This window comes from Leuresthes tenuis, unplaced genomic scaffold (assembly GCF_036924035.1).
Source record: "Leuresthes tenuis unplaced genomic scaffold, fLeuTen1.0.hap1 SCAF_14, whole genome shotgun sequence".
Classification (NCBI taxonomy): domain Eukaryota; kingdom Metazoa; phylum Chordata; class Actinopteri; order Atheriniformes; family Atherinopsidae; genus Leuresthes; species Leuresthes tenuis.
In genome coordinates this window covers 10,871,626-10,884,698 of record NW_027325368.1, presented here as the reverse complement: position 1 = coordinate 10,884,698, position 13,073 = coordinate 10,871,626, and the positions used below count along the sequence as shown (strand labels likewise).

At 37.3% G+C, this 13,073-nt stretch overlaps 3 protein-coding genes across 3 annotated transcripts in view; all 3 read left to right on the top strand.

Annotated features, from left to right (window-relative positions):
- Window positions 1-9,675, top strand: part of LOC140268337 (E3 ubiquitin/ISG15 ligase TRIM25-like) — a 142,925-nt gene extending 133,250 nt beyond the window's left edge. The window contains exon 6 of the mRNA XM_072363145.1: window positions 7,967-9,675. Within this exon, the coding sequence (XP_072219246.1) occupies window positions 7,967-8,972 (1,006 nt within the window). The 3' untranslated portion in view covers window positions 8,973-9,675. The remainder of the gene's footprint in view (window positions 1-7,966) is intronic.
- On the top strand, window positions 1,191-2,359 carry xcr1b.1 (chemokine (C motif) receptor 1b, duplicate 1). The gene has a single exon (XM_072363254.1). The coding sequence runs from the start codon at window positions 1,207-1,209 to the stop codon at window positions 2,203-2,205; it is 999 nt and encodes a 332-aa protein (XP_072219355.1). The 5' UTR covers window positions 1,191-1,206; the 3' UTR covers window positions 2,206-2,359.
- Window positions 5,484-6,725, top strand: LOC140268762 (chemokine XC receptor 1-like). The gene is made up of 2 exons (XM_072363739.1): window positions 5,484-5,509; window positions 5,639-6,725. Exon 2 carries the CDS (start codon window positions 5,658-5,660, stop codon window positions 6,651-6,653), a length of 996 nt encoding a protein of 331 aa, XP_072219840.1. The 5' UTR covers window positions 5,484-5,509; window positions 5,639-5,657; the 3' UTR covers window positions 6,654-6,725.
- Window positions 9,676-13,073: the final 3,398 nt, after the last annotated feature.

Sequence of the window (13,073 nt, the reverse complement as noted above, 5' to 3'; positions counted from 1 at the left end):
AAAATCTATTTATTTGTTTTTATTTTATCTAGACATATTGGAGACTTTTAATCCAACTGATGCTGACATCATTTGCTCTATGATAAGACTAAGATTTTCATTTCCCTTGTGCAAAGGGATATCTGTACATCACTGAACATTCAAAACCTTGAAAATGTTAACCTTCAGGAACACTATTCTGAAAGTGCTCCCTAATTTGTAGATGCAAATTCTTGCAGCTTCCTGAATCTCTGTCCATCTTTACTTTTGAGAGACTCTGTCTCTATAAGGTGTTCTTTTCATACGTATGTTATTGCATTTGTGTTATTGACCTGTTGCTAATTAACTTACTTAGCTGAAATGTGTTAACTGTTTCTTTGAAGTAGCACTTATTTTTCCAGCTTTTTGTTGCTGCTGCCTCAAATTATTTTGCAATCAAATTCTAGATTAGGTAATATTTGAATGAAATAATAATATGTTTCACTGTCAACATATCACATGTACTATTGTGAATATGACATTAGAATATAACATTTGCAAGTCATCATATCCTGTTTTTATTTCTATCTTACACAGACAAATTTTGGCAATTTGGAGGTGTACATTAAATAATGGCATTTCATAGAAACAATGACACAAATCGAAATAGCATTGGTAAGAATAATATAAACAGACAATTCGAGCTCTTATCTACATGAGCTAGAGTATACACAAACAATGCCAGTGGGATAGAAAATAATTGCAAGTGGTGTAGGTTTGTGAACTTCTGTTTGTTCAACCTACTCTGGGCTGTGCATTCTAGTAATGACGCTAAAATGTATTATTAGTTCCAATATTCTCCTCAGAAAATATCTACCCCAGCACCTTTCCCATTGTGCTTAGAATTGTTTAACCTGGTGTCAGCCTTGTTGCTTCTTCAATACTCTAGTCTTTACAAAACATCAGCCAAGTTTTCATGGTCTTTAAACACACTTATATCAGAGGTTAAACATAATGTGTTGGACTGAGTTAGAGACAGACTTCTTAGAAAGATAAATCTAAAGCCATATTTTTGGCTAAAGACCCCTATAAACAACTAGTAATAATGTACTTTAATATGATTTGAGGCCATAGTGTTATGTGAATAAACTGATTTGACTATCTAACAAAGCCTTTCTCAAATTTAGATTCTCTGCCTGCTGGAGGAAAATGGCGTCTGAACTGATGATAACTGAATTCTATCCAAGCATGACTCCTGATCCAGCCAACTATGATAACGACTATCCGGATGAAGCTTGCAATAAAACCTCTGTGATTGACTTTGGAGCAATCTTGACCCCAGTATTTTTCTCCTTTGTGATCATATTCAGTCTGATTGGCAACATCCTGGTCCTTATGATTCTTATCAAGTATGAGAACCTCAAATCCATCACTAACGCTTTAATTCTGAACCTGGCTGTATCAGATCTCTTCTTCACTGCAGGTCTGCCCTTCTGGGCCCACTACCACATATACGGTTGGACTTTTGGAGAGCCTGCTTGTAAAATAATAAACTTCATCTTTTATGTTGGCTTCTGCAGCAGCAGTATCCTCCTCATTTTGATGACTGCTCACCGCTATGTAGCTGTCATGAATCCTTTGTCTGATATTGTGTCCGCTACTGGCCTCTTCAGCATCATAGCCACTGTGATTATTTGGGTCGTGAGTATCCTGGTTGCCAGTCCAGCATTCTTCGCCACCAAAGTAGAGGACTTAACTTACTGTGGATTTGTGGACCCCAACTGGAAATTGTGGGTAATATACCAACAAAATGCTCTCTTCATACTGAGCTCAGTGGTATTCATTTTTTGCTACAGTCAGATCCTTTGGAAGTTGCTGCGTCGTAATGCCCAAAGAAGAAGAAACAAAACTTTGAAACTAATTTTTATCCTCATAGTTGTTTTCTTCATTGGATGGGCTCCTTATAACATAGTAATATTGCTACGATCAATTTTTGAGCAACAATCCACTGTCAGTTCAATGTCTTTTGAAAAACTCTGTGAAATTAGCAAAAGTCTGGATTATGCCCTCTCCATCTGCCGACTCCTTGCGTTTTCACACTGCTGTCTCAACCCGGTGTTTTATGTGTTTGTGGGGGTTAAATTCAAAAACCATTTGAAGAAAATGCTGAAGAGCTGGGGCCACAACAACAACACCAGCCAAAATAGACATAGCCGACTCACAATCACATCTACAACAAGTGAATAACAAAAATCTCACGCCTCGTGCTGGGTTCAGTTTGTGCTGTTTAACTTGAAACAGTCAAGTTAAAAGAAGAGTTCATTTCTGTCTTTGACTGTCAGTGTCATAAGTATTGGAACTTTTGGTGCCTGTTAGATCTTCCATTTGGTTGAAAAAAATGACTGACACCACCAGACAGTGGTTTAATCAAACTCGGTATCAGCATAAACAAAATGAGTTAATTACTCATTATCAGTATCAATTAATTTGAATTCCAGAATGGCGCCGCCCTAGAGACCGGCGGTAGTTCTGGACATAATGTGTCTTTCTATGCATTTTCTTGAGATTTTATACTGAGTATTACATTTTTGATTATTTTTTAATTTTCTGTATTTGTTTGGATGCTGTGCTGTTGGAATGACATCAGTTGTGATGCATAACCCTGGCAACACAAAAGTTGTTAACATATTGCAGCAGCTAATTGAGCCTTCTAAAGCTCAAATAATGCCTGGAATAAGGGGAAACTGGGTTAAATAATTTCTTCCCTTGATCATCATGGGAAGTGTGAGATTACAGATAGATAAAATGGACAAGCTTGGAACCCCTGAAGAGGAAACAGCTGGAATATCAGGGTATCATTTTTTGAATTTTTTTTTATCGAGGTTTGGCTGCAGGAATAAATCTAACACCTCTCTACTCAGCTCAGATGGGCAAAACACTGCAGACAAAGAGGTAACAGGGAAGGAGCAGGGTTACAACACTTGTTAACAACAGATAAGGAAACCTGAATATGTCACTGAGAAAGAGCATCTCTGCACCCCGGATACTGAAATGCTGGCTGTGAGTTTCTGTCCATTTTGCCTATTGAGAGAGTTCACGTGTGTTACGTGTCAATGCTGCTTGTGCACTCATCAGCTAAATTGTTGCCAGGCTACAAAATCAACAACCCTACCCACTTATGGTGACATCTGAAAATTTCTACCATGCACTCCTCTCTGCTACGCTTCAACTTTCTAAATGTTGTTTGTCAGTTGTTTATTTTGTTTATTTATCTATAACAATAGCATATATCTAATGATAATTCATAATGGAGCAATACAATTTACTTTCAGTGATTTTCAAAGTGTTATTGAAATGAATTGCATTGAACTGAATTGAATTGAATTATACTGGATTTACTATAGCTGTTTACTGATTTGTATCTGATTTCACTCAGTGGGGAACCTATTAAATGGAAGGTGACTGCACTTCTTTACTTGGTTCTTGAAGACTCTCAAGGTGTAAATTACTGCAGAATAGCTTAGATTCCTGCAACTCACAACCAATCAGAACTGCAGAAACCTTCCAAATGAGAGATGAACTTCTTCTCTTAGTTCTTCAAGAACTGTGAAAAACTTTTTTTTCAGGGCTTTAAAGATTTCTGGCAAAAAAAAAAAAAACATTATTACACATGGATAGTGCTGTATAGGGATATATTTCATAACATCAATATGATATTTTCATAGAATGACATCAGACAGGAGTCTGATGAAAGAAGTTACAACCACTGCGGTCTGTTTCTCACTGAGTGCAGGGTTTTTTTGTAAAATGATTTTATATGGACAGTACCTAGCTTGTTTTGCCCACTGCCAAAAAAATGTGTTCATTCATGTAAATTGTTAACAAAACAACATGTCCTTACATAATCTAAATAGCCTAAATCTACAACTTTTTCCTGCATGTTTTTAGAAATTCTTAATTTCATTGCAGCAGTCCATGAGACAAAGACAGGAAACAAGGGAAAAGGAATTAAGGGAATGCAGCTGCCTAATAGGATTTTGGGACTTGACTGCTAAATGCATTTTGACCTACCTGGTACTGTATGTAAAAAAAACATTCAATGTGCCACTTTAGCATCTTTTGCAGCCTTGTTAACTCTAGTTTTATGATACCTGCATTGTTAGCAGCATTCCAACTCACTATAACTGATAGTACTGATAATATATACGGTAGGTTATTTAATTCATTTTTTTGTCAATGTTAATTATGTTTGGATTTGCTTATTTGGCATTAAATACAACCAAGGCATTAAGTGCCACTAAAGACAGTGTTGCTGTAATAACTTGAGTTAGCATTTAGGTTAAAACCCTGCGGTACATTTCAGAAAAAAAAGCAGATTTTCTGTGATTTCTTTTCAGAGACTGAAGCAAGAACAGAAATAGCTCAGTTAGTCTCAGTGGTTAATTTGAGGGATCATTATTTCAATAATGCAAAGCCACAGAAGAATATGGAGGCTGATTTGAGGTTAGAAGGTAAAAAGACGATGGTCACGCCAAGTAAGGTATATCTAGAGCAGTGAGGGGCTGATAATCACAGGTTTCAAGGTGATCAGAAGACAAACTGAAGTCTTTTTCACTGGCGGTAATATGTATGGTGTCGTGACCAATGGGTAAAAGAGGTTTGAATCTTTAAACAGTATTTCTTCCATAAGAAATATAATCTTGTAATAGCAATTCCTAAAATGTCATTTCTGTGCTACTGTGCTGTATACCTGTGGCTTCCAATGCCTATACTGTACTGATATATTGTACACTTAATAATCTGTATGCAGTTTACTTTGATTAACTGCTTGATTTGACATTTTGATATCAATCCTTTGTAAATCAGTGGTTTTATTTTCAATTTCAATTTATGTGAAATAATTTTAACAATAAAAAAAGTTGTTTTCAACTTTGATTTGCTTTTGATTATTTTAACTTCAAATCAAATAAAAAATAAACATGTTTGATTTGTACCTATGCTTAAAACGAGGAGGTATGTACATCTTAATACCTCTGTCATAATGCATTGAATGCCATGCTTCAGTTAAAACAATGTGATTTGGCTGAAAACACTATCAGGTAATCCTCATAGTGCAGAATTATGCCATCCAGAATTACAATTATTATAATAAAGACATTTGTAAGACACGGGGCCATTGTTAACACACACACATGCAATGCTTATTTCAGTTGTATCTATTTCTGTTGTTATTTTGTTTTACCAAAAAGTTAGAGGTTTGAGTGCAAAATCATGTAGTTTCTAGCAACAAATGCGTATCATCAGTTTTTTTTTTTTACACGAGTCATGAAGTCAATACATTCACAGATTACGAAAAAGCACAAATACACACACAAAAACACACTATATATATGTGTATACTTTTGTTTTCAATTTTACTGTTTGAGACTTTTAAGGTCACTAGCACTGTCGACAAATAGAGGAACTTTTGGTTCACTTCTCTACATCACAGCTTATTCTACTTTTTCAACACTCTTCAAGTCAGCACAAGACCAGCCAGCTCATGTTCAGGGTAAGTTGCTCAGTATAGTGAAGCTGTGTTCTGCGTACTTTGCTCTTTCTATTGTTTTTTAAATTATAATGAAGGTCAGTATTTTAGAAGATTGTTGATATTCTTGTCTGATTTTGGTTTTGTGCCCAGGTCCTTTAGAAAATTTACAATGGAGAATAATCATACCATCACTGATTACAGTACTGAAGAGACTGTGTATCTTTGTGAACTACCTGACTTTTCAATCATCAGTGGAGCCTTCTTCATCGTGATCTGCATTCTCAGTGTCATTGGAAACAGTCTCCTGATATGCATTCTTGTCATTTATGAAAACCTGAAAAAAGTCACCAATATATTTGTCCTGAACCTGGCCTGCTCCGATTTGATCTTCACTGTCACGCTTCCATTCTGGGCTGTCTATCACCTCCACCACTGGATTTTTGGGGACTTTTTATGCAAATTTTTAACTGGGGCACACTTTATTGGTCTGTACAGCAGTGTTATTATACTGACTGCCATGACTGTGGATCGTTTCTTCACTGTGGTCCTGCAGAAGTGGCCGAACAACCATCTGAGGCAAAGGAAGTATGTGATTGGTGCCTGTGCAGCTGCCTGGCTCATCAGCATAGCTGCATCCATAAGAGATGCCATCAAAATAGAGGTCTCTGAATTTTATGGTGTCTACTACTGTGAAGCTTCATCTGATGTTGTGCTCGAATATTATGTACAAATGTCACTGCTTTTCTTCTTACCTTTTACCATCACTATTTTCTGTTATTGTGCTATCATAAAGACAGTTTTGCAGGCTGCAAATAGAGAAAGGCAAAGAACTGTAGCTGTGGTTCTGTGTATTGTTGTGGCCTTCTTCATCTGCTGGGGACCCTACATCATTATACTTTTCATCCGCCTTCTTTATAAACCCAAAGTCTGTACGGAGTATAAATGGTTAGAAATTGCCTACAATGTTTTTCGTGTACTTGCATTCTCTCATTGCTGTATGAACCCGCTGTTTTATATGCTCTCACAAAAGTTGCGAAGACATCTGTTGCATATTCTACACTGTGATATCTTATGTAGGAGGAACAATGAGAGAGGCTTTGTCCAGAACACGTCTGTTATTCAAAATGTAGCGTTTACAACTAACAATTCAGCTGTCATGTTGTAGCTGCACAATAACTAGACAATCACTGTTCAGAGGAAGCACTCTGTAAATACTTTTATGACACATAATATATGTGTTTCAAATGTTTTGCTTATCTTCTTATGATTTATGACTATGGTTTATTTTCAAAATTGGAAACATCATGTATGATAAGTGCTTTTCACTGCTGCTGAATCCAATGGCAGTTTGAGTCGCTGTGATGTTACTGTAATACACAGAAAATAAAAATGATTGAAATTCTTGAAAATTCACTTCTCTTTTCCAAAGAAGTCTTCTGCATTTCCTCATAGGCTGGATCTTAGAATTTGCTGTGACTGGAGTTTTTCACATTACAGATAAGTGAAACCAAGACACTGAGACAGAGACATATAATGCAATCATTCTGACAAACAATTAGCAGCAGTCCAGCAGCTTGTGTCATCTTTAGCACGTGCTACATACCCAAGGTAAGCTCTGACTCACATCTTATCTGCTTTTTTAAAAAATGTAGTATAGCACGATATATCTATTAATGTATTTGTTGGTTGAAACACATTTTATGTGAAAATCTAGAAGGTTAGGGTCAGAAAATCTTAAAGGTATATGGATAGAAGTGAAACCGAATATGATGTTGATTAACAATATGAAAATATGAATAAAAGTTTAGAAATGTTGAATAGAACTTGAGAATATGATGAAAATAAGTAAACAAAACTCAGGAGGTCTCAGGAGCACCTCTGGAAATCCTTGTGAATGATTCACAGGTGCATGTCAAAACTCTATTGTTCAAAATAAAATAAAGAAAAGGAAAAACTCATCCGGTACAAACAAGATCTAGGTACTTTCTCTGGGCCCAAGTTTATCTAAAATGAACTAAAGTGGAAAACTGAAGTGAAAAATTGTTCTATGGTCTGCAAAATCAGCATTTGAAATTATTTTGGAAACCGTGGACGATCTGGAGGAATGCAGTTCCAAAGTCATGATCAGTGATGATGTATGATTAGTGCACACGGTAAAAGGAAATTGCAGATATGTGAGAGCACCATTAATCCTAATTAACTTGTATAGGTTTAAAAGGAACATACACTCTCATCCAGATCATGTGATTTTCTTTGAACTTTTTACTTATTCAATGCCAAATCCTTTCTGCACAACCACATGACTCCATAGAAAACAATTCCAAGTCCTTTGTAGCAGTTCCATTTTGCATTTTTCCACCTATTTATTCAACTGATAGTTGATACATTTACTTTGCTTTTAAGAAATGTTTCTAATATTTTGTTTCCTCATTAGATCTGTTGTCATTTCCTCAAGAAGATAAGAATGGCCTTCAGCAGTGACAACGACTATGATTATTATATACTGTACAATGATACCGAAATTGACATGGTAGAACCCCATGTTGAGCTATCTGCCTTTGACCTATATAGAGCTGTATGCTTAATCCTCATCTTCTGCATCAGCATGCCTGGAAACAGCTTCCTGATGTGGGTTCTTCTGAGAGAACAAGCTTGGAGGACCACGTCTGGTGTCCTACTTCTGCAGCTCACACTTTCAAACCTCTGGTTCACTGCAAATATGCCCTTTACTGCTTCCAGCGCACTTCATGGATGGATATTTGGAGAGTGGGCTTGCGGAGTCATAAGAGGACTTTGTTCACTGGGATTCACCAGCTATGTGGTTATCCTCACTGCCATGACTTTGCATTGTTATTTCACTGTTGTTCAACCCTCATGTCTGTCTGCACAGATCTCAAGTAAAGGCATAGTCCTTGCAGCTAGCATCGTGACATGGCTAGGGTGTGCTGCCTTGAGCATTAATATAGCTGTGAGGAGTCGAGTCGTACATTTTGGTGGCAAGGAAGCTTGTTCAGTTGCGACTGATTCACTGATCATGTTGCTTTTTGATATTAACATAGAGATATACCTTTTCTATGTCATCCCTTTCATCATCGTGACATTCTGCTATGTGCACATGTGGAGAATTATAAAGCAGCGCAGGTTAAATAGCTATCCCCAGTCCTCAAAACTGATTTTCGGGATAACAGCTGGTTCTTTTCTCTGCTTGGCTCCACATTATATCTTTCTCTTTATAGGGTCTCTGGTGATTGTGGGTGCTGTTGATGACAGAGTTGTATGGAGCCATGAAATGCACTATGCAGTGTTCCTCTTTTTTGCAATGTTTCACTTCTACTGCTGTCTGAGTCCTCTGTTCCATATATTTGGTGCACAAAGGTTTAGGAGACGCCTCCCATTGATGTGCATCACTTCAGCACAAAGAGGAGATGGGAGCAACAACGATACCTTGGTGCAATTCATGCCTCTAAATGATATAGCTGTGTGACAACAAGCTATAAGCTAAGTATAAACTATAAGATTTTAGAAGCAAGTAGACAAAAGCATGCTTTGATCATTACTTAATAACTTTATTAATTTCTTAAAAATGTCTCAGGCAGTAAACAAATATAAAAACGAAATCACAGTTCTTACCAGTTATGGACCATGACAAAACAAGGAAAAAATAAGGGAGCATTGCTCTTGTGCTGTAGTGTACAATCTATTTAACTTGGTATTTTACATTATTCTTCTGGTTAACTTTAAGACTTCTAGTCACAGAGTTTAATTATTTCCTTATTTCTTGCTGTGTCTTGTTTCAGTTATTGCTGTTGCAATAAAATAACCAGAACAGTAATGAATCATTTTAAAAGAAGCAATCATATAATATTCTTCAAACCCACACTTTGACAGAAAAAATGGGAAGCATCAAAACCTTTGCAACATTGCTTTATAAGAAAGAGGAAGAAACCCAGCCAGAAAAGAAATGATGGCATATATATAGCATTTAGGAAACTTCTTTCTAGTTTAAGTGATGATTTTTCAAATAATGAAGAGACCAGACACGCCTATCCACATGGATAGAAGTTATAATTTGTTCTCAATTGTAGCTCTTGTCAAGACAGTGAAGATTGTTGTGGATTTTAGGAAGAGTGCAACCCCGCCTGCCCCCATCACCCTGTGTTACTCCCTGGTGAACACTGTGGAGTCTTTTCACTTCCTGGGCTCCATCATCACCCAGAACCTCCATCAAAAAAGCCCAGCAGAGGATGTACTTCCTAAGGCAGTTGAAGAAATTTAACCTGCCAAAGGCGATGATGGTGCACTTCTACTCTGCCATCATCGAGTCCATCCTCACCTCCTCCATCACCGTCTGATACGCTGCTACCACAGCCAAGGACAAGGCCAGACTGCAGCGAATGATTCACTCTGCTGAGAAGGTGATTGGCTGCAACGTCCCAAGTCTCCAGGATCTGTACTCCTCCAGGACCCTGAGGCGTGCAGACTGCAGCTGACCCCTCCCATCCTGGACACAAGCTCTTTGACCCACTCCTCTCTGGCAGGAGGCTGCGGTCCATGAAGAACAAAACCTTACGCCACAAGAACAGTTTCTTCCCCTCTGCAGCTGGCCTCATAAACAAGACCAGACACCCCCACTGACACTGACCCCCCACCCTCTACACATTACATTAATGTGTACTATCTCCTCCACGGGCTGTCTACACAATACCTGTACATACTCGTTTCACTGTTTCATTTTTACTTACTGCTCTTGTTCATTGTTTTTATCTAATTATCCGGAAATTGATTTAAATGTGCTGAACAAATCAACCAACGAGGTGTTAACAGAAAGGAGTGGCAGTAATACTGGTAATAATTTCTTGATGCCTTTTTTTTTCTCCAGAAATTAGAATCACAATTTCTTTGTAACCACTTCATTTATGATTGTTTCATTTATTGATTTTGATCTTGTACTTTGATGTCAGTGCTATGATAGCTGTTGATTTACTCTTTTAGGGACAAATTAACTTATAAGTGTACCATAAGACAGATATATATATATATATATGTATATATATATATATATATGTATATATATATATACATTTTGGAAGGTGGGAGGAAGCAGAAGCACCGGGAGAGAACCCACACATACACAGGGAGAACATACAAACTCCACCCATCCGCAATTCAAACCAGGAACCCTCTTGCTGTGAAAATAACCAACACGTAAAGCAATAATTAAAATAAAAAGCAAAAAAGTTTGAATCTCAGTGTCTGTCTCTCTCTGTCTTCTGCTTTGAATCCATTGGGCCTTTGTTTTTAAGAAAATTACAATAATTATTTTTTCTCAGTCTTACATGAAAGCAAATACCCTACTGTAAAAGTAAAGTGATGGTGTCATTTGACATTTAAGGGATGTAGCACAGTGGTATTTCCCTTATGTTGTCTGTCAGAAATTACAATAGTATGCCACAATATTTCAGCAATAATTACAAGAATCACTTCCCTTTTTTTTGCTGGGTAAGCTCTTTTAACTTTATCACATGCAATGTGTTTGTCCACAAGCCTGTCGGTACTTGAGCATGGCTGAGTAACAGGACCCTTGTGTCTTCACAGGGGGTCCAGAGAGCAGTGTAAAGGGACAGCTCAGTGGGCCTCTGTAACAGCACTCACATCTCTGGGGCGAGATTAAGCTTAATTAACTAAACCATCCAACACGCTTGGATGAATGGATACAAGTCAAGGACACAGCAGTTGCGGGTGTGCTCCCACCCTCTCTAGCGGGCAGCAGCAGAGGGCTTTGTGCTGACTGTTATCTGTGCTTGGTGTGTTTTTGTGGTAGCAGAAAAAAATTATGTTAAATTGATGTAAAGTCATGTCTGCGGTCAGAAACAATAATGAGCCTTAGTTCACCTCTGATGCTGTTTTAAACCCATACTTCATGTAGCCTATGGGAGCCACCGTCTCACTTCTGGTTCATTGCAAAACAATTCTAATAATTAAAACAACTGATCCTGGTTCGGTCAGACCCTTTCTTACCTTGGTAATTGTGCTGAATCAAATCAGAAAAATGTGTAGAAAATGTGTTTCTTTTTTGTCCTTGATATGCACAGAAAAAACAGAATCTTTACAGACTACAGAGACAAATACACTTTAAGTAGTTCCTTCATATGAGACAATCTAAGGTGTCCCATATCTTATCTTTGAGTAAGTACACTCTCATCTCCTGGATCATTTTCTCAGCAAATTATGCTGTTGTTCAATCCTGTTTATAGCCACAAGCAAAACAGCTGTTGTTGTTTTCTCATGTAGTCTGTGCTACTAGCCCTCCATGGCCTTAACATTCCCTCTATGCTCTTCTTTTCTCCAGGGCAACCAACCCTCCTCTTCCACATCGATATCTCCCCTTTCATTTCAGTTATCTATAACGATAATTACTCCAACCATATGTGAATTTAATTTATTCCTCTCAAATGCATGAATGTGTGTGTACTTTGTACATATTGCTAATAAAGTCTTATTGCTTGTTAATCTGGAGTGTCAGGGAAATGCATGCAAATCGATTAAGTGTGTCAGCCTTATCATTACAAACAACCGTTGTGTGGTCGTGAACAAATATGGATGCATTATTCCTTGTGTGGCACACATTGGCATGTCTGACATTCCACTGATGCACTTAGATCCCGCTATCTTGATAAACTTTGTCATGGAAATGAAAAATAAGAAAAATAAATAAATAACTTAGTCCACTATATAACACTTATTCATCTTAACCATTAGCACAAACAGAAATACACACACAAAAAATATTAATCTTCTTTCAAATATATATATATTTGATGAACTCCATGTTTCAAGAAGCCTCGTGGCCTGTGTATTTCTACTGCAGTTCTACAACTCTCCACTAGAGGGAACCTGGTACTGGCCCAAAGCAGCTTACAGTTACACCGGCCTGTGTTACTGACTTTAGTTAGAGAGGTACTTTCCATGATAGACGATAAGAAAAAAAAGAAAGATGGAAAGAGAGAAAGAAAGAAAAAAATGCTGATACAACAAAGCTGACAAAAAGTTAATGGTCCTCAAAACTAGTTCTATTCTTGTAAAATATAGTTTGTTGATTAACCAACTTTTTGGGCTCCTGGTGTGTTTTCAAATATTTACCAAGAGGAACAAATGCAGCCTGTCTCTGCAAATCATAGACCATCAGATCTCTATATTTTAGGGTCATCCTCCTCTACTTACCTGCTGTTTTCAGACAGAAAAACACAGTGATTAACTACCATAGAGACTTAATTAACAAATCAAACATCTGGATATTCAGACTGAGCCTTGCAGCCTCTGTAAGACTGGCCATTTGATGTATCAAACTGCGCATTCTGATGCGTCTCTCAAATTTCTCCCATCTGGTTTGTTTTGTCCTAAGTTCTCTCGCTTTGAAAGTTTTATATCCTACTACTACAACTATTTCATAGTATCACTAGTATTTTATTTAGTCTCTCTTTTGTAATTGCGAGGACAATGTCATGATCAGAGAAGGATTGGAGAACAGAATGACTGTGGACACAAATACTTGTAAATGTCATCTAACACCCAAACACAACATAAA

What these genes read in the sequence shown, in the direction of transcription:
- xcr1b.1 (XM_072363254.1), top strand. Translation starts at nt 1,207, where the DNA reads ATGACTCCTGATCCAGCCAACTATGATAACGACTATCCGGATGAAGCT.
- LOC140268762 (XM_072363739.1), top strand. Translation starts at nt 5,658, where the DNA reads ATGGAGAATAATCATACCATCACTGATTACAGTACTGAAGAGACTGTG.